Genomic DNA, 18514 nt, shown 5'->3' on the forward strand with positions numbered 1-18514 from the left:
CCGCGGTGCATGGCCAGCCCTGCACTGCGTGCCCCACGGTGCTTGTCCTCAGCCTGGAGCAGTGCTGGGCCTGGGGAGACCAGCCCAGGCAGGAGGGCAGGCAGCCCCTGCCTGCCCATCCCCTCGCTGTCCCCACGCTGTCCCACCACCCAGCCAGACAGGAGAGCTGGGCTTGCACCTTGTCACCCTGCACACACCGGGATTCCCTGGGAGACCCTTGCCAGCCTCCCCAGCTGCAAGGTCCCCAAGGGACAGTGAAGCTGTGGTTCCCCATCCTTCCCGTCCCTCAGGCCAGTGGCAGCCACTTCTGCACTGCTTCTGAGGGACAGGAGGAGCATGGCTGTGCCCCATGTCCCCTGCCCTGCAGGGTGATCCAGTTAAAAGGCAGCTGTGCATAGCCGGGGCTGTCCCCGTGTCCCTGTGGCCATACAGAGGAGGAACATCTGGAGGGCACCAGGCACAAACTGCCCTGGCCCTCGGGCCAAGCCTTCCTCTCCTTCCTCTCCCTCCTGTCTGCAAGATGCAGTGAAACAGTTAAGCAGCTCAGCGCATCTTTCCCCTCATCTCCTCTGTCAGTTCTGAGAATCAGAAGCCCAAGCAGCCCAGGTCGATACCTTGGCCCCAGACCTCCTGGCTTTGTTCCCGTTGCTGCCTCCCACCCTCCATCCCAGCCCCGGCCAGGAGCAGGGGGGGCACCGAAGGTGACCACTCACTCTGGCCATGTTTGGGTCCCATTTTGGCTTCCACCTCCTCAGAGCTTTCACACTCCAAAGGCTAGGAAAGAATTTATGACCCCTGAGAAGGGATTTTTCATTTTGCTGGAGTGGCCTGTTAACCCTTTCCCACTGGGGCTAAGAAACAGCAGTGGGACATATTGGGGGGACCTGGGAACAAGGCTGCTGCGGGAGATGTTCCCAGGAGGGATGCCCGGCTGCCTGCATCCATGCAGGGACCTTGTGGTGCCCCTTCCCCGCCCCATCCCACGGCCAGACTGTGTTGGCTCCGGCAGGATGCCGCTCCCTCAGCTGGACACTGGTGCCTCACTGGCTCTCCAGTGTTGGTGAAGGATTTCAGATCAAGTGTCCGGGAAGAGAATGCCTCTCTGCATCTCCATCACCTTATTTTTAGTTACGTTATGTAAGTTCTTCGCTACGTCATGGATGTGGGGGGTTCTTGCATCTAATTCCAGTGTGACAGCCCAGCAATTCAAACAAGCTGTTCCTCTGGTGGGGAAGATAAAAGGATTTGTAATTTCTCATAATAAAAGAGGCCTTTTGGGACGACCCTCAGAGAATCTCTCACATCTAGGCCTGCTCTCAGACAGCCGCTCCACTTTCCTCCCATCCTCCGCTTCTCCTTATCCCCAGGAAATGTAAGGACCAAAAACCTTTCTCCCTCATACCCACCTGCTCCCAAAGTGAGTCTTCAGCTGGAAGCAGCCAGTGATTTCTTATTCTCACCTTAAAAGACAGATTTAGCAAATTATCATTGCCCCTGGCTTTTCGCGTGTCACCAACTCTCGACTGGCAACTACCACCTTGTGCTGCTCATACTGCCCCTGCTGCATGTGCTGCCCACACTGCCCGTGCTGCCCCTGCTGCCTGTGCCCCATGGGGTTGTGCTGGAGCCCAAGGCAGAGCTGCCGCCCTGCAGCCTCTGGGAGCACCCTGGGAGTCCATGGCAGGAAAAACCTGCCCTTGCCTTGTGTGCCGTAACATTTGCTTTGATTGCCTTTTTTTGTTTTGTGGCGTTGCTAGCTGTCTTTTTGTCAGGGTGATTCACTCCCCAGGGCTGGCGGCAGCTGGAGCGTGCCCAGGGTAACCATGGTGGCAGAGTCCCTCACGGGTTACCTAAACCCCGCGGCACCTCCCAGCACTTTGCACAGGCCCTTTTGGAAAGCCCAGGACCCCCCACCGCAGGGGCTGAGCTGGAGGAGCAAAACCTGGGGGGTGCAATGTGGAGAACCCACCACCCCAAACCTTTAACACCAGTGGCCAAAGGGGCAGCAGCCTTGCCTGGTGGCCTCATGAGCCCTGGAGCTGGCGCCATCCCTGCAGCCATCCCACCCCTTCGCAAGATGGGGGTCTCTCCCCAGGGTGCTGGCACATCGGCACAGGCGGCACCGGCCACCTCCAGCCCCGGGTGGAGTGAAGTTGCTGTGGCAACACCGATTTATGTAATCCACCCCGCTCGGCTGCAGGTGTGGGGAGGAAATTGTGCTATTTTTGAAGTTTCATTAGGTTCCTCCTTAATTACCAGTGTGGCATCATGCCAGCTCCACCAGCCAGGTCGCGCGCCCTGGCACAGCGATGGAGCGCTGTGCTGCGGTGGCGATGGCTGCGGGCAGCAACTGCCTGGAGGGACCATCGAGGCCAGTGGCTCCCTGGGTCACCAGCTGGGTGGACACATGTCCACTGCTCAGCAGGATGCCTCTGCTGGGGGTGCGGTGGTTCCCCGGGCAGGGATGGAGCAGGGTGGCTGCAGGGTGGCATAGCTGCCCAGGGTGGGGAAAATGATGCTGTGTGGGGTCAGCGGGCGCTGCCGTGTCCTCAGCACCTCAGGAAAGCCTCCTGTGACACAGGAGAGAGACAAAAAAATAAAGACGGGTTACAATCCCTCATGGCTTCAAATGCGACATGCCACCGGCCGATACAGAGAGGAGCAAAGAGGGGTACAGCCTGCTCCCATGGCGCTTCTGCCGAGGGGCACGGGCATGGGTGGGTGAGCAGCCACCAGGAACGGCTCCGGGTGGTTGCTGCTTGCTCCTCAGCACCTCGACAGCAGATGGATGATGTCAGAGCAGGAGAGACGGTGCAGGGAACATGGTACCTTCACCAGCAGCTGGGCCAGGCTGAAGAAGCTGTCTCCATCTCTAACTCACCTGCTTGTCCCACACGGTCCCATGGGGAGGGCCAAGGGCAGAGGCTGCCCTGCTCCCTGTACCACCCACCACACCTCAGGCTGACAGCCCCCCTGTGCCCTTCTTGCTCTTTTCCTCCTTTTTGACAGGTACTGAAAGGGAAGGATCAACTCCGGCACCCCCCCCATGACCCTTGAGAGCAGCCCGGCTCAGGGCAGGTGCCTACCTGCAGGTGTCAATTTGTTAATGAGATTACCAGGAAATTTCTGACTTTCTGTCTCAGGCAGATGGCTTCCCCATCAGAGTCCCAACATGCTGCTGCCGCGCAGTCAGCTGTGAGCCCTCTCCACGCTGCGCCTGGAGTTATTTATTTCTGAAACAATTTATATGTGATTTTTCTGACATCTGGGAGGGGGTCACCGGGGAATCCGCCTGACAGGTTTGAGCAAAACCAACGCAGCTGCAAGCACAGGACATGCTTTTCCCCATCCACCTTGCTCAGCTCAGACTCCTGCCCCCTGGCTGGTTGCCAAGCCAGTGGGGGGCCCCTCCTCAACACCCAGCTGTCCCCCACTTTTTTTTTTAAGGACCTCATTAACTTCTGCAGGAGCTGGGGCAACAAACCCCATGCCAGCGCCCGGGTCTCAGAGCCACCCACCCAAACACAGCTTCGCTCTTCCCTTTGCAGCGTGGTGGTTGCTCATCGCGGTGCTGGCAGGGGTGGCAGCAGTGCCTTGTGCCAGTGAGAGCTGGTCCCTCCACCCCCATGGGTGCCACGGCCCCTGAGTGTGCAATACTGTGTGCAATGTTGAGTCTGCAACGAGTGTACAATGGTGAGTGTGCGACGTTGTGTGCAACATTGAGTGTGTAACATTGTGTGTGCAACGTTTTGTGCAATGTTGAGTGTGCTGCTCCCAGCATGTTGCTCACTGTGCTACCTGGATGCACACACGAGTGAGTTTACACCTTCCGTTTTGTAGGGTCGGGACTTCAAAGTTGTCACAAAACTGGAGATTCCCCACATGTGCTGGCAGCTCTCCACCGGTTAAATCCCCCACGAGCACAACCAGAAAATCAAGTAAAGACATTTATTGAGGATTAGCAAAGGATGAACAATTCAGGCTCTTATTTTACCGGGCGGGAGCTGCAGCACTGAAAGCCAGCGCAGAGCTGGAAACAGCGGCAACAGTGATTTCCAGCTCCTGCCTCGCACTTCGCCATGCAGGACTCACTGCGGTTTACAAAGCAGGTCAGGATTATTTCACAAAGGAGGGAACTGAGGCACGGCAGTGAAACTGGCCCCCCATCATCCCAAGCAGGTTTTCCCTAATCCTGTTGGAAGCAGCATCTGAACAAGACTGCCAGCAGTGCAAGTTGCTGTTCCCAGGTGTTTGTATACCGGGAACTGCTTTGCTCACTGGTGTGACGCAGCAGCTCCTTGTCCTTGCTGCTCTCTGCGTTGGAGCACATGGCCCCACCGGCAGCGAGGGTCACTGCCGGGCCGGAAGCAGCTCTGCCATCACTGCCCCTTCCATCACCTGCACGGAGCCTGGGCTGGGTGCTGTGGCCGGGCTCGGGTCTCATCACTGGGGTCGCTAATGGCAGTAAGTGGTGGCCCTTGTCGGGGGAGCGTGGGCTGGGGGGAGTCACCAGCAGAGCACTGGGCTGGACCCCAGGACCCCCACTCCCACTCCTGCATCCACTGAGAGAGTGGGATGCACAAGGCAGAGTTTTGTTCATCGGTGACTGGGATGCTCTTGCCCACATCAAAGCTGGCATGTGCAGTCAAACTAAAGCCGGCAAGGCGGCAGCGTGCCAGGAGTGTGGCTCTGGCAGCTCTGGGGTCCTGGCTGGGGGGGCGGGGAGCTGCCTGCATTTCCCCTGCAGACCCCTGTGGCCTTCCCGGCTCCTGGGGTGATGCCAGCCCCAACCCACTCTGGCAGGGGTGGCACAGGCCAGGCTGTGCTGGTGGAGCCGGCGGCGTGGGGGAGCCTCGGCTCTCCCGGGAGGCTCCTGGGGAGAGCAAGCGCAGGGAGGAGCCCAGTGACGAGGGAAGAGGGAGTGGGTGGGAGAACAAAGCGCTGCGGATGCAGAGAGCTGTGATGGGGACCGGCAAGATGGAGGGAGCCGAGGCACCGAGTGGGTGGTCGCTGCTAGAGGAGGGGAAGGGGCTGGCTGGCACCAGCCGTGGGAGAGCCAGACGGGTCCCCAGCCATGCTGCCGTCCTCAGGGACCAGGGGAGGCTTGGAAGGGAGAAACCTTGGCTTCAAAGCAAACAGCAAACCCAGCCTCCGCCGAGCCACGCTGGCATGGGAACGGCTGGGGGAGCGGGGCTGTGTGCTCCGCAGGAGCCCTGAAATGCGCTGGGGTCCGCAGCTGCCCCTCACTCCCGGGTGCTGAGCAGCCCAGAGCCCCTCTCCCTCCTCGTCTGCCCCAGCTCTTGCTTTCATGAGTGAGTAATGCTGTGTTACAGCTCGCTAAGGAGATCTCTGGGGATACTTCTGAATAACAGGAATAGTTTATGTGATTTGCATAATTGGCATGATGGGATTTGGCATCACGTTGCTGAACTCGGGGAAGTGTATGGGGCAGTGCCTCCAGCCAACACGCTGCACGGGGACACTGGGTGCTGTAGGGACCTTTGGGTGCTGCCTCCTCACCCTGTCCGTCCCCTGCCTGCCTGAGAAGGACCAGTCGGTTGCAGCGGGGAGGCTCACAGAGAGGAGGCTGAAGGGGCAGGATCAGGCCCTGCTGCCATCGCCTGCCCAGTGTCACCTCTTCCTTTCCATCAAGCCAGCACTGCTCTGGGCTGGTATGAGACCCCAGCCACACAGCACCCTTGGTCAAGCTTGCTTGTTCCGTGGCCATGTCTGACAGACAGCTGCGGCCCTGACCAGCTCTCAGGCTGCAGCAGAAACACTGGTTCTTGGGGTTGAAGCAGACGATGCTGAATTCCCACTGCTCCTTTTCCAGTCCTGAGGCTGGCCAGCTCCTCACGTGGCATCTCCAGCCTTTCTGCACAGGTGGGCTCATGCAGGAGCATTGTCCCCTCCTGATTCAAAGGCAGAGGTACAGCCCTGGGACCAGTTTCCACTTGTTTCCTCCTCTTGCTAATTAATCCTGCACTGTCAGGCTGTGACCCCTTCCAGCCCTGGGTGCAACATGGCACCAGCTCTCCCATGGCCGAGTGGCAGCCAAGGGCTGGGGACTGCTGGTCACGCTGCAGCGCTGGCCTGGCGTGGACACCCGGCGCGCGTCCATGGCTTCACCTATGACTTGAGGAGCCATGTCCCGCTGCGGGGTGGGGAAGCCAGCCCATGTTCGGGGGGAATGGCACAAGTGGGTGACCCGGGGGCAACTGCCATTTCCCACTGCTCGTTCCACCCACCTGGCAGTGGGTCTGGCTTCCCCCAGAGGTGAAGTTCTGGCTCTCCTGTGTCAGAGCAGCCACTGCTGAAGCATTTCAGCTGCTGCCAAGCACCACCGTACACCGAAAGCTCCCATCTAGCACTAAGAGCCAGCAAAGGTCACATTCCCGAACTCAGCCGCGCAGCTCTCTAACAAATCTGCTTTGTTCCCATTGCTGCTCTAATTAGGAAATTGCGCTGATTTTTTTTCCCCCCACAGTTGAACTATCAAAACTCAGGCTTGTTCTCTGCCAAAGCCTCTTCCATCTCTCTGCTGATGACTCAGCGTGACACCAGGCCACTTAAAATATGTGAACAGGGAAAAGGAAGGAGCCAGCGGCCGATTCCCTGTGGTTCTGAGTGTGCAGCTGGGGGGGTTGGCATTAACAAGGCTTTGAGTGCAAAGCACACCGCCCCCAGTGCTACCCCCCAGTGCAGGCAGCACCCTGCGCCATGGGCTCAGCCCCCTGTGCAGGGCAGGCATGCCTGGGGTGCGCAGTGCTGAAGGAGAAGGGAAATAGAAGACGCCCCCTGAAACCTCTGCAAAGCAGTGCCTGGCCCTGACTTGGTGTTTGCCAAGGAGGGTGGAGGACAAAGGACGTGGCGAAGTTGTTCCCAGCCCAGTGAGAGCTGGGAGATGCTGCTGGGGGCACGGAGCAGGGCTGCAGACCCCGGGGCACCGTGCCCCCCGTGCACAGCGTCCCAGCCACAGCCCTGAGCGTGCTCGGGCCAAAACACGGCAGCACCCAGGCAAGAGGCCGGCAAAGCACCTGCCACTGGCATTTTCATCTCACCAGGTTTTTTAACATGGGTGTTTCAGGAAACATTTGAGGCAGCAGGGGCATGCAGCCGTGTCGGGGTGTGCAGCTGTGTTGGGGGTCCTCTGCCATGTCAGGGTGGGGTACCCATGTTGGGGCGTGCAGCTGTGTTGGGGTGGTGCAGTTGTTTTAGGGGCGTGCAGCTGTTTTGGGGGTGTGCACCCCTGTGGGGGTGTGCAGCTATTTTGGGGGTGTGCAGCCATGTTGGGGTGTGCAGCTGCATTGGGGCTGCAGCTGTGGCCATTTTGGGGGTGCGCAGCCGCTTTGGGGGGTGTGCTGCCATGCCCCCCGGCGCAGGCAGCCCCCCTGCCTCCCCAGGCTCTGCCGCCATCCAGCTGTGTTGACATAGAAACTGCCAGGGCTCTGCCACCGCATCGCTGCCTTACACGATTCAATTAAACACCAAGTGAAAGGGCTGCTGCCTTTTAATGAAGCAGGGGAGAAGCTCCCAGGCCATCGGGGGGGGGGGGGGGCGAGGAGGCCTTTGCCCCAAACCAGCTTCCAGACCAACTTCCAGAGCATCACAAGGATGGGCTGCAGAACCAGAACCAGCCCCAGTGAACGACTGACCAGCGCTGATGTTCAGCGGCTCCGCTGCCTCCTGGACAACATTGAATAAGAGTCTATTTAAAGGCACTGCCGCTTGCATAACGGCAGCAGTAATTCCCTCTCCCCCACAGCCTCACGCTGCTCCCAGGGACGCTGGCTCTGCGCAGGCAGAGCCCACGGGACAGGGGCCACCGCCAGCAGCACCCGCAGGACGGGGACCGGGACCCTCTGCGTGAGGGCAGTGGGGAGCAGGCAGCACCATCCCCCAGCACAGCTCCTCCCTTCCCCCAGCCGCTGCCTCCCGCGTGGGCAGTGATCCTACATTGCCACACAAGTCACGTTAAATGCCACGGTGGCTGGATGTGGCACCAAGCGGCGTGTTGGAAATACCAGCAAGCCCTGACAGCCGCTCCGGGAAGGAGTGACAAATCACTTGCTCCTGGAAACGTTTAGGGACTGAAATTCACTGTCACCTTCACGCGCACTCTGCCTGTGACGCGCAGGTTTGCTGTGGTGTTTGTCTGGTGGCTCCAGCCTCCCCGGTGCCTCCGGCCAGGAGCCGCGGCCATCCCAGGGCTGGGGGCACCGGGGAGGCAGCAGAAGAAGCAGTGCGAGGTGGCTGCTATTCTCCAGGGTTTAATTAGCAAGGAGCAAAGTTGCCTCAACGCCTTTCTTTGAGGGAGAACACTCCTCTATTTAACTAAACATCTGGCCAACTAAAACACAGCTGGAAGAGCTCCATGCTCAGCTCGCACTGCAGGGTGCCAGCTCCCACCCCACTGCCACGGCTGAGTGGGTACGAGGGAGTGTTAATTAAACACAGTGCAGCTGCTTCTCAGGGACCCGGGAGCCCCTGGCACCTCCTCTGCAATAGAGGGGGCTGAGCTACCGCCAAGGGTCCGGCTGGCCCCGGCGGGACAGACCCGGAGGCATCCCACCGCCTCCATCAGGAGAGACACAAACCCAAAACAAAGAGGCTCAAGGTGGCTTGGACAAGCCCCTGGTGAGGGCCCTTGTCCTGCACTCACGGTGCCGCTCTCAAGGACCAAGCGTGGAAGTGCTCCCGCACCACGGCACTGCTCCCGCAAACAACGGGGCCCTCAGGACCTGTGTGCGTTTCAGACGGGTGACGGTCACACACAGGAGGTCCTACGCCGGCTGCTTGGGGCAGTCGGACATCCCCACTGAGCTGGAAGCAGAAAATCCTGCCGAGGGAGGGGAAATGGGATGTGAGCCAAGCCAGGGGCAGGAACAACACGGCCACCACTACTGTGACCTGGACAAAGCCAAACGCCCCCTGTGAGTCCAGCATCCAGGTGCAGGCAGTTCATTGCTAAATTCCAGAAAAATTATTGCCAAAAAACCCCAAACCCCGTTAGCTTCATTGCAAAGCCAAGGGCAGGAGAGCTGCCATTCCAAACACTCCCCAACCCCATCTTGGGATGCGGCTCATTACTCCTGCCCCCCAGGAGAGCCCTTTTCCCTTGGAAGCCGTTTCTCCAGGGAGCCCCCAGGCAGCCTGCCCAACACCTGGCTGCGGGTGACAAGGGACAGGCACTCTACCGCAGCACAGGCAGGGGTTGCTCTACTTTTGCAGCCACAATATAACACCCCAGCTCCCTGCAGCACCCCCAGCTCACCTGTATGGGCTCATGGCCGTGCTGGGGCTGCCGAGGCACCGCTGTGCTCGGTTACGGACCAGCCTTCCCAGACCATCCAGGCAAACAGGATTGTTTTTCTATTACACATGGAGCCTGTTCTGAAATTTCCTGCCCACATCTCTCCCAAGACCAGGGAGTAAGAAGGGGAGGGAGGAGGAAGGCAACTCTTGCTCATCCAAAACATTTACTGTGAAAATACAAGGCTGGAAGAGGAGTCGGTGAAACCATTAGAAACAGTTTATTGTTACGGCACACACAGAGGTCACACACCACTCCTGGCTCTTCCTCTCAAGGAGACACAGTACAATCTGTTTCGTGCAGGGATTAGCAGAGGAAGCTGTTGGCAATCTGCTCCAAACTTTCCCGTTAGCTCAGTAAACGGCCTCTTTACTCCGTTAAACGCAAGGAGCTGCGTGAACCTGCTCCGCACTGACCCACTGCCCTGCCCCGGCTTCCACCCCAGCTCCTCGGCTGGCCATCACCGGGACCTGGCACAGCCACGCCACTGCCTGCCCTGGGGATGGGTGGCTCGTGCCTCTCTGGCTGCCAGGACATTCGTGGGAAAGAAATCCGGAGCACAGGGCCTGGGTGCACCCTCCCTCCTCGCCGCCAGCCCCACTGAGCAGTGAGCAGCGTTAAGCACAGCGCCAGCAGCCAAAGCCACGCTACCAGGAAAAGTCCCTTCCTGACCTCATCGGGAGAGTCCAGCGCTCACTCCTATGAATTACAAATTAGATAGGGTAAAATTAAACAAGGCGACAGCAGGCAAGCAACGGACTGAAGGAGCCTTGAAGAAAAAAAAAAAAACAAAAAACCATCAACCAACAAACGTTGCACGAAAAATGCTACCGGCACCGCCGTGATGATGAAGACAAGGCGCCCTCTGGTGGAAATAGCGTGCACTGCAGGAGAGCCAGGGCGCTGCACCGAGAGCAACGGCCTGGCCAAGAGGAAAAAAAACGTCACGGGAGTGAGGAAGAGGATGCAGCCCCGGCCCCTCTGCTGGGCGGTGAAAGCTGGCGACAGGTTTGGCTGTTCCGAGCACCGGCGGCAGCAACCGGCCCCCAGCAGAGGCACAAGGGTCGGGTTAAACCCACGCTGCCCACTCCAGGGAGAGCTGCTCGCTGAAGGTGCGCTGGTTAGCGAACACGGGTCCCCTGCTTGCGGGACCCCAGCTTTGTTAACAAAACATTAATTAAGGGACAGAGCGCGGTGGAATTGAGAACAGGGCAACTCCACGGTGCATGCTGCCTTGAAGACACATGCGTGCGGGAGGATGAGGATGCCCCAGCCAGTCTTTGGAACGTAACAAATGGCGACAACACGGGAAGCGTGACTCGAAACCAGAGCGGCTGCTGGCCCATCACCACGTGGAGAGCAGCGCAGTCTCTGGGACTACATATTATTGTCTAGCACCAGATCACGTAACCCCAAAGGCAGTTGCTAGAAGTCTCCAAGGACCCTCTGGTCCTTTTTCTGCTGCCACAGAAACAGGGATTAAGGGTTGTGGCTTCAAGAACATAATAAATAAAGACCTGCAGTGTCCTGAAGAGCATCTGCAAGCTGGCAAGTAAGCTTGCTTCCAAGAACAGCTAAATCTGCCCGCCACCTGGCTGGCCAGGCAGCTTTCCAAACACTTTGTCATCCGTGCCGACCCGAGTGCCCCGCTACACCACGCTAAGCACCAGACCATCCTCCGCAGCACGGAACTGGTCTCCCCTCTCACTACTTATTGAGTAGAGTCTTTGGAGTGTTGATTTAAGCAGCTTCATGCCTCATGTCTGGTACAGAACGAGCCTCACATTTACCCCAGCTTGACCTTTCCTGTCTCCGACCCTTCGAGGAAATATCTAACACGAGCTGACAACTGGAGGCAGAATTGATCTCAGCCCATCTGAACATCGCACAGGTGAACTCTGATGATGGGCATCAGATGACTTGTGGCTCATTACACAGACAGAAGACTCCTTGCTGCAATTTTAAGAGGCTCATTAGATTTCTGTCATCCCAGGTCTTGCTCAGCACCACGGGTTACTGGAGGCAGGCAGGCAGAGCAGGATCTGAATGGGAAGTTACTGACTGCCCAGCCAGAGGCCAGCCCTTCGCCCTGCACAGAGATCGGGCTTTCCCTGCCATGAGCGCCACTGCCAGCAGATGCGAAGACAAGCAATCACTCTGAACTTTGCTCAAATGAAACACCCTTGCACATAAGCCGGTTTTACACAAGACTGACAGGACCGTGCTCAACCCACAGCACAAAGTGTCACTGCCTGCGGAAGCTCAGGCTTGCTGCCCGCTCCCAGGCTGCCCACGCCCCTGCAGAGCCTTCGAGTGTGCCAGGCAGGCGATTTACACATGGACAAGAGACAGCGGCAGCCCTGCCACAAACAGGATCAGAAGAGGAAAAGCAAAGGGACCAAGTGGGAAGCGGACACCAGCGCGGTCTGCGAGGCTCCCCAGGGCAGCGGCTCCCCCTCGCCCAGCGCAATGCCCAGGACAGCCCTTTCAAACACACAATCGTTCCGAGTGTGGGACTTCCTGGGGACTCAGCCAGAGCAGAGGCAGATTTACCACTGACATTGAGCCTAAAGAAAGCATTTGGCTTCGGAAGTTTTAGAGTTGTTGTTTAATCCGGAGACAGCGCAGCTGAGTGAGTTTAGAATTTAAGTTACAAAAAAAGAAAGCACTAGAAAATAATCTTGATACAAGAGCAATAATTAGCTGAGGTTCCCCACCCTGCACAGGGAATCCTGCTCCACAATCTGCCCAGCACAGCTGGGATGCTGCCAAGGCATTGCTTGTTCCCAGCATGTGCTGGGATGGCAAACTGTCCTGGGTGAAAGTTATGTGGCGGAATCCCCAGAAGTGGGAGTTAAGATGCTGCAACCAGTTCTGGTTTTGGCCTGTTCTTGATGGGTGATGCTTCTGTGGAAGAAAAAGAAACTTGTTACAGAAACATAGAACGCAAGTAACCTCCAGTCATCTCCTGTGGAAGAACTAGGACTCATTATCCACTCCTCTGTAGAGCAACAAATGCCTGCGCAGCACCTGAACTAAGAGAAGTTCATTATAAATAATTCCACACATCCAGTTTTCCCCTTTTTTAAAAAAACACTTGAGGAGTTAAAAGTTTCAGAACATACCCAACACAACCTTAGTAAGCCGCTAGTCCAGTGACAGAGTTCTAGGGCAGCGAGTGATTTCTCGGAGGGCGGTGGGTGCTCAAGCTTACCCCCCCCCCCCTTCGATCTGACAACATGAGTCTCAATGAGGCTCAGCCAGCTGCAGGCAGCAGGGGCAGCTTCTATTTTATCTGACCATCCTGCAGCTGCCTGCATACAGAGATGACATCTGATCTCCCTGTTTACCGGTAAACAAGCACTATAAAAGAAAGCAGCCCTGTCCCCCACATCTTGGGTTTCTCATGGGTAGATTCCACAAGGAGGAAGCTGCTTCTTACAGCTCCTGGTTGCCACAAGCAGGGAAGTCCAGCTTCTGTGGCCCATGATTTGGTGTTCCGTCCCAGGAGATGGACCCTTCACCAGTCAGCCTTCTGGCATCCAGTGAGTACAGCTTGATTTCGCGGGCTGCCTGAAGGGCAGGCTCCACCTTCGGTTCTTCAGCACGGACAGACATCTGGTAACGCTCTGCAAAGACTCCTTCCTCACCAGGCAAGAGGCCAACAGTGCCCACTCGGTCTTTCTGCTTCATGAGCTCTTTCCCATTTCCCTCTCCACACCCAGCTGCACAAACCCTGCCACTGAGGTCTTGGATTGCTCAGGAGCAAACACACGTGTAGCATCAGCTGTGCAGAGCTCGCGCTCCAACAGCCCTGGGATTGTGGGACTCCAGCGGTTCCTCACCCAGCCAGTTCAAAATGACCACTGTTACCTGAAGCAAGGTCACAAGAGCTACGAGTTCTCCTGGACTTCAGTGAAATCCAGTTCTGCGCGGTGTGAATGCAAATAACCACGGTCACAAAAACTGGCCCTGGAGTAGCAGCACGTTGCGATGACACGCAGGGGAGCGGCTTGGGTGCTGTGTGAGAGAAGCCTTGCCTGGGTCAAGCAGAGAGCCAAGGAAAGAGCTCCTCAGGGAACACACACTGGGTGTTTCAAGGCAGCTGGCAGTCTCGCAGCAGGTACAAAGCGTGACTTAAGAACAGGAGATGTAACAAGAAGGAACTCTTCAAGAAGAAGGACTAGATGCCAACCGAACAAAGAGACTAGAGCCCTGGGTCCCCTGATGGTACAGGGTCAGCTGGGTTTGTCTCAGAGCCACGTGGGGGAAGCCTGCACAACCCAGTTCAGCAGGGCTTTAAACCAGTAAGGTTTTATTCCTTCACATTTGCTAGGACAACACTTACAATAGGAGAGGGTTCCAGCTACTGCATGGAACTGAGAAGAAGTATGAGAAGCCAAAGCTGCGGAGCAAAGAAAGTGTACCTGGGATCTTTTCTGGGAGCGGCTCAGAGGGAACTTCTGGAAGCTCCATCTGTTCCTGCAAGAACATTAAAGGTAACACATGACACATACCCCACGTACCAGGCAGCAGTCACAGACCTTGCACCACGGTTTTGTGACTGTCTGGAAGTAATAATGTAAGAGATTTCACACACAAACTGACACCTGCCCCTAGAACTGTGGGAAGTCAGTACAGGCTTCAGTACTGCCCAGTAAATGAGTACAAGGGTGGGTTTGGTTTTTTTTTTTTTTTAATTATGAAGGGAGACTTAATAGGACCCTGTGTTGGCTTTGAGTCTCCTCACATCAATGAAGATCCTCTCCACCTCAGTCTCCACCAGCTGCACGCTTCCTACAGTGAAGCTAAGCTGAGCCCTTGTTTGGAAGAGCCACAGAGCCAGGTGGGGACAATAACACACAGATTTCTGTTATCTGAGCATGATCCAGGACTTTCAGGATCTTCACGTGGTGAAGTGGAATAGATATTCAGTAAGAAGAGAGAGCAACTGACTGTAACAGACACCAAATAAAGTACAACCCTTAAAAGCATCCCATTTAAAAATGACCCTGGTGTGTGGAGCGATTAGCTTGATCTTTGATGACACAATAATTGGGCATAAACAGGTAATATCTTATTCTGCCAGAGATATCGATTAACTACCAAAAGTGGGAAAAAGATAGCTTCTCCCCATCAGAAACAGCTTCCTGAAAATGTGGATTTAAAGCAATTACAAGAACATCAGTCCTACCTGAGTAATAGCATTTAATTCTTCTAGAATGGCATCTTCATCTTCCTCAGTCAGGCTACCAGCCAGTATCTCATCTATTTGCTACAAAAGGAAGGAAAAGACACATTCCAGTCAACAGCGCAGCAGAAGAAGCTCTATGGCCTGTAGCATGGTACACACACATGGGAAAGCAATGGAAACAAGGGGTGAAGGGGTACTCAAGAGCTAACAGAGCTAATCTTTCTGCAGGCAACTGAGATTTAATTCCCAATCTGATTGCTTCTTAAGTAAGACTGGGAACGCAGTGCATATCAGCGAAACTCTGTGAGCAGAGACTGCCTGCCATACAACGCACACAGTACGTACCCTCTGGTACTCCACAGCATCTTGGGTTTCACCTATTATTCTTTCCACTTCTTCTATTGACATAACCTGAAAAAAAAAAGCCAAAATGCATGAGTGAGGTCTGCAGGGAAACAGCTACAAACAGTCAGGACTCTGCCCAGTCCAAGGCAAAAGTGTGCTCAGCTGACTCGGTCATACATACCTGGTGCATTTTGTTCAGACATTCATTGCCTATTTTCAGACCCTCAATGACCTTCATTTCAATCTGAGTGAATTCAATATCCTGAACCTGAAACAGAAAGGAAAAGGGGAAACGTCACAGGCTGTCACATTCCCATTGCCAGCCAGGTACAGACTGCCAAGATCCCCAGAGAAGCTGCGAGGGGAAATCAGTCAAAAGCCCTTTCTCCAGCAGAGGATTAAATTCAGTAGTAAGAAACACGCACACAAAAAGCCTTAGCACAGGCAGCTGCAAAAGCATAGCCAACAGTCTTGAACTCAATTCCTAGCTGACAGTCTAAGCCAAAGCCATAGTTTCCAGGGCTACCCCAGAACAAACACACCTTTTCTGAAATCAAGGCACTGAGGCAAGCCCGAGGAATTTTCTGCGGCATCTGTCCACACTACACCCATTTAACATATAACCTGCACTACGGACTCACAACTCCCCACTTGGTTCTTTAGGTAAGGGTCACGGCATGTGTGCAATTTCAGAGACATCCACCTTCGGACAGAGGACTAAACCCCCAACAGGACTTGACAGTTCAAGTGCAATTCCACACAGTCAAAAGGAACACCCATCTCAGAAACAAAAGACTTATACCAAGCACACACAGCGGACCACTCGCAGCCTACAGTGACCGAGTCTCACTTACCATCCGCTCCAGGTTGCTGATTTGGTTTTCTGTTTTATCTAGAAGTTGCTCTTGGTAACGCTTCTTCTTTAGCAAGAGCATAGCTTTTCTGAAGGAAAACAGGAGGAGGAAAAACTCAATACAGATGAAAGCAAAGAAGCCTAGAGCAGTCACACCAAAGCTGTATTTGTTTTGTGCCTTTTCCATGAGAGGACAAAGCCACGTGCAAATTAAATGACAACTCTGAAATGTTCCTGGGAAGCATACGGATGAGCAAATTAATCATAAGTTTGCTATTTTTTCAGTAGGGCCTGTAGAGTAGGACAAGTGGGAATGGCTTTGAACTGAAAGAGGCAGATGTAGATATTTACTGTGAGGGTGGTGAGGCGCTGGCCCAGGCTGCCCAGAGCAGCTGTGGGTGCCCCATCCCTGGCAGTGTCCAAGGCCAGGCTGGACGGGGCTGGGGGCAATCTGGACTGGTGGGAAGGGTCCTGGCCCATGGCAGGGGCATGGAACTAGATGGTCTTTAAGGTCCCTTCCAACCCAAACCCCTCTCTGATTCTGTGATAATTTCACACCTGAAAGTTTATGTGTATTTGGGCTAGTCATGCTGTAGCAATGTCAAATAAGGTCCTTGTGCAAAAGGCTTGTGATATGCACTGAAAACAAGACACACAAGATGATCACTGAGGCGGCCCCATACGTGCCACCGACACTGCGGTAAAGAACGAGAAGGGCTTTCTGAGGGCCTGTGTAACACCAGCTGCAGCACAGGCAGCTTCCCTCGGGTTTAAGTATAAAACCCTAAACTTATGTTCTGAAAGAAGAACCTGTAGCTGTCTCCACAGCTCCTCGATACCTACAATTCCATAACTTTTCCTTTCCTGGAAAACAGCCCTTCATTTCGCCCTGCGGCCACTGCCAGCCCAGGTGGCACCGGCTCCCCCACTCACTCTTTCCTGCCCTCTCGGAGAAGCTGCCGGGCCAGGGCTCGCTCCCGCTCCAGGTTCAGGCTTATCCGCTTCTGGTACTGCTTCAGCTTGTCCCGCTGCTGCTTCAGTTGCTACAGGGGCGAGAGGGACGGGCACAGGGATAGGTGCAGGGACGGGGAGAGGGCACAGGACACAGGGCCGGGCGCGGGGGTCACAAGCGCAGCCCCGACGACCCCAGCCCCCGCGAAGGGCCCGGCCGCTCCCCGCCGTGCCCCCGGCAGCACAAACACCGGCCCGGTCTCAGCAGCCACCGGGACCCCCCCGACGGCGGGAGCGCGGTCCGGGGCCGGCAGCGGCACCGGCCAGGCCCGCGGCTCTGCCGCTCCCTGCGCGGGGAAAGGCCCGGCCCGGCCCCAGCCCCGCCCCGCGGCGAGGCCCCCCCGCCGCGCTCACCAGCACCGCCTTGTCCTGCTCGGTGACGCGGCTCCGCCGCTTCCGCCCGAAGAGGTTCCCCATGGCCCCTCCGCCGCCGCCGCTGCCCCAGCCCCGGGCGGCGCGGCCGCCCCGCCCCCCCCGCCCCTCGACGGCGGCCGCGCGGGGCCCGGCCCGGCACAACGCGAAGGCGAGCGCGGCGCAACGGCGGACGGGAGCCGCCGGGGGGCGCTGTGGGGGCGCGGAGGGAACGGCCGGGAACGGGCGCGAGCGCACGGCTCGTGAGGGGTGGAGGGGAGGGGGGTATAGAGGATTGGGGTATAGCGAGTACAGGGCGTATCAAGGGCTTATACACCTTATAGGGGGTACAAGGGATGGGAGTGTAGGGGATGGGGGATGGGCGAATAGTGGGATATAGGGGACGGGGGTATAGGGGTCATGGGGAGGGGGATATAGGGGATGGGGCTATAAGGAGGTGTAGGGCGGTATAGGGGAGTGGGTTTGTAGGGGTTGCGGGCCATAGAGGACGGGGGTACGGGGGTGCTGGGGGCAGAGCACGCGGCACTGGTGGCACCGCAGGGGACGCGGTGGGGCCGGAACAGCTGCAGGGCTGGAGCGCGGTGACGAACGGAGACCCCCGTCCCACCTGCCCCTGCAGCCGGGGCCGGGCAGACCGGGGCTGCCGCCTCCCCGCACCGGGCCCGGGGGTGGGGGCGCGCGTGCTCCGCGGGGTGCACGAGCCTTTCGTCCCCAGGGCGGGAGCCCTGCTCCCGCATCCCGGGAGTTCCCGCTCTCCCTTCCCGTCCCGTTCCACAGCCCAGGCACCCGCAGCGGCCGAAGCCCGCCGCAGCCAACAGGGCCCGCCAGGCAGGGCACGAAACGCCCCTTCCCTGCCCCCGCCTGCCGCCCCCCGCCCGCCCCGCGCCGCCCCCGCCCGAGCACGGTCCGGCCGCTGCCGGCGGCGCCCGCGCCCAGGGACCGGTACCGACGCCCACGGCCGCCAGCGCCGCGGCTGTGCCCAGGGCAGAAATAGCAGAAACGGCAGAACCGAAGCCCGCGAAGGTGCCCGCGGTGCCCCGGCCCCGTCGGCCCCCCGGCCGCCCGTGCCCACCCAGGCGCCCAGCGCTACCGTGGCCGCCACGCCGCGGGGCCACCCGCCGCTTCTCGGTGGCTTTGGTGGTCACCCCGACAGCTCCTGTCCCGGGGGTGCGGCCGGAGGGACCCCGGCCCGCAGGGACCCCAGCACTCCCGCCGGCGGCACCGGGGGGACGCGGGGCCCCGGACGGCGGTGGCGGCGCGGTCGGCCGGCTCGGGCCGCAGTAACGCTCCGGGACCCACAGCGGGAAGCGGGAACGCCGCCGCGCTCAGCAGCAGCGACCCGGGCCCGGCCCCCGGCCCCCCCACGCAGGCAGCCCCCGGGACTGAACCTGGCTCCTGCCCCAGGAAACGATCCTCAGACCCAAAG

At 57.7% G+C, this 18514-nt stretch overlaps 1 protein-coding gene across 1 annotated transcript; it reads right to left on the reverse strand.

The window, feature by feature from the left end:
• Positions 1-11902: 11902 nt before the first annotated feature.
• CHMP6 (charged multivesicular body protein 6) lies at positions 11903-17204 on the reverse strand. The gene is made up of 8 exons (XM_055696277.1): positions 17071-17204; positions 16639-16748; positions 15707-15794; positions 15034-15120; positions 14853-14918; positions 14508-14588; positions 13741-13795; positions 11903-12220 (listed from the first exon to the last, which is right to left on the reverse strand). The coding sequence occupies exons 1-8, from the start codon at positions 17131-17133 to the stop codon at positions 12168-12170; spliced, it is 603 nt and encodes a 200-aa protein (XP_055552252.1). The 5' UTR covers positions 17134-17204; the 3' UTR covers positions 11903-12167.
• Positions 17205-18514: the final 1310 nt, after the last annotated feature.

The sequence above is a fragment of the Falco cherrug genome, chromosome 1 (genome assembly GCF_023634085.1).
Source record: "Falco cherrug isolate bFalChe1 chromosome 1, bFalChe1.pri, whole genome shotgun sequence".
Taxonomy (NCBI): domain Eukaryota; kingdom Metazoa; phylum Chordata; class Aves; order Falconiformes; family Falconidae; genus Falco; species Falco cherrug.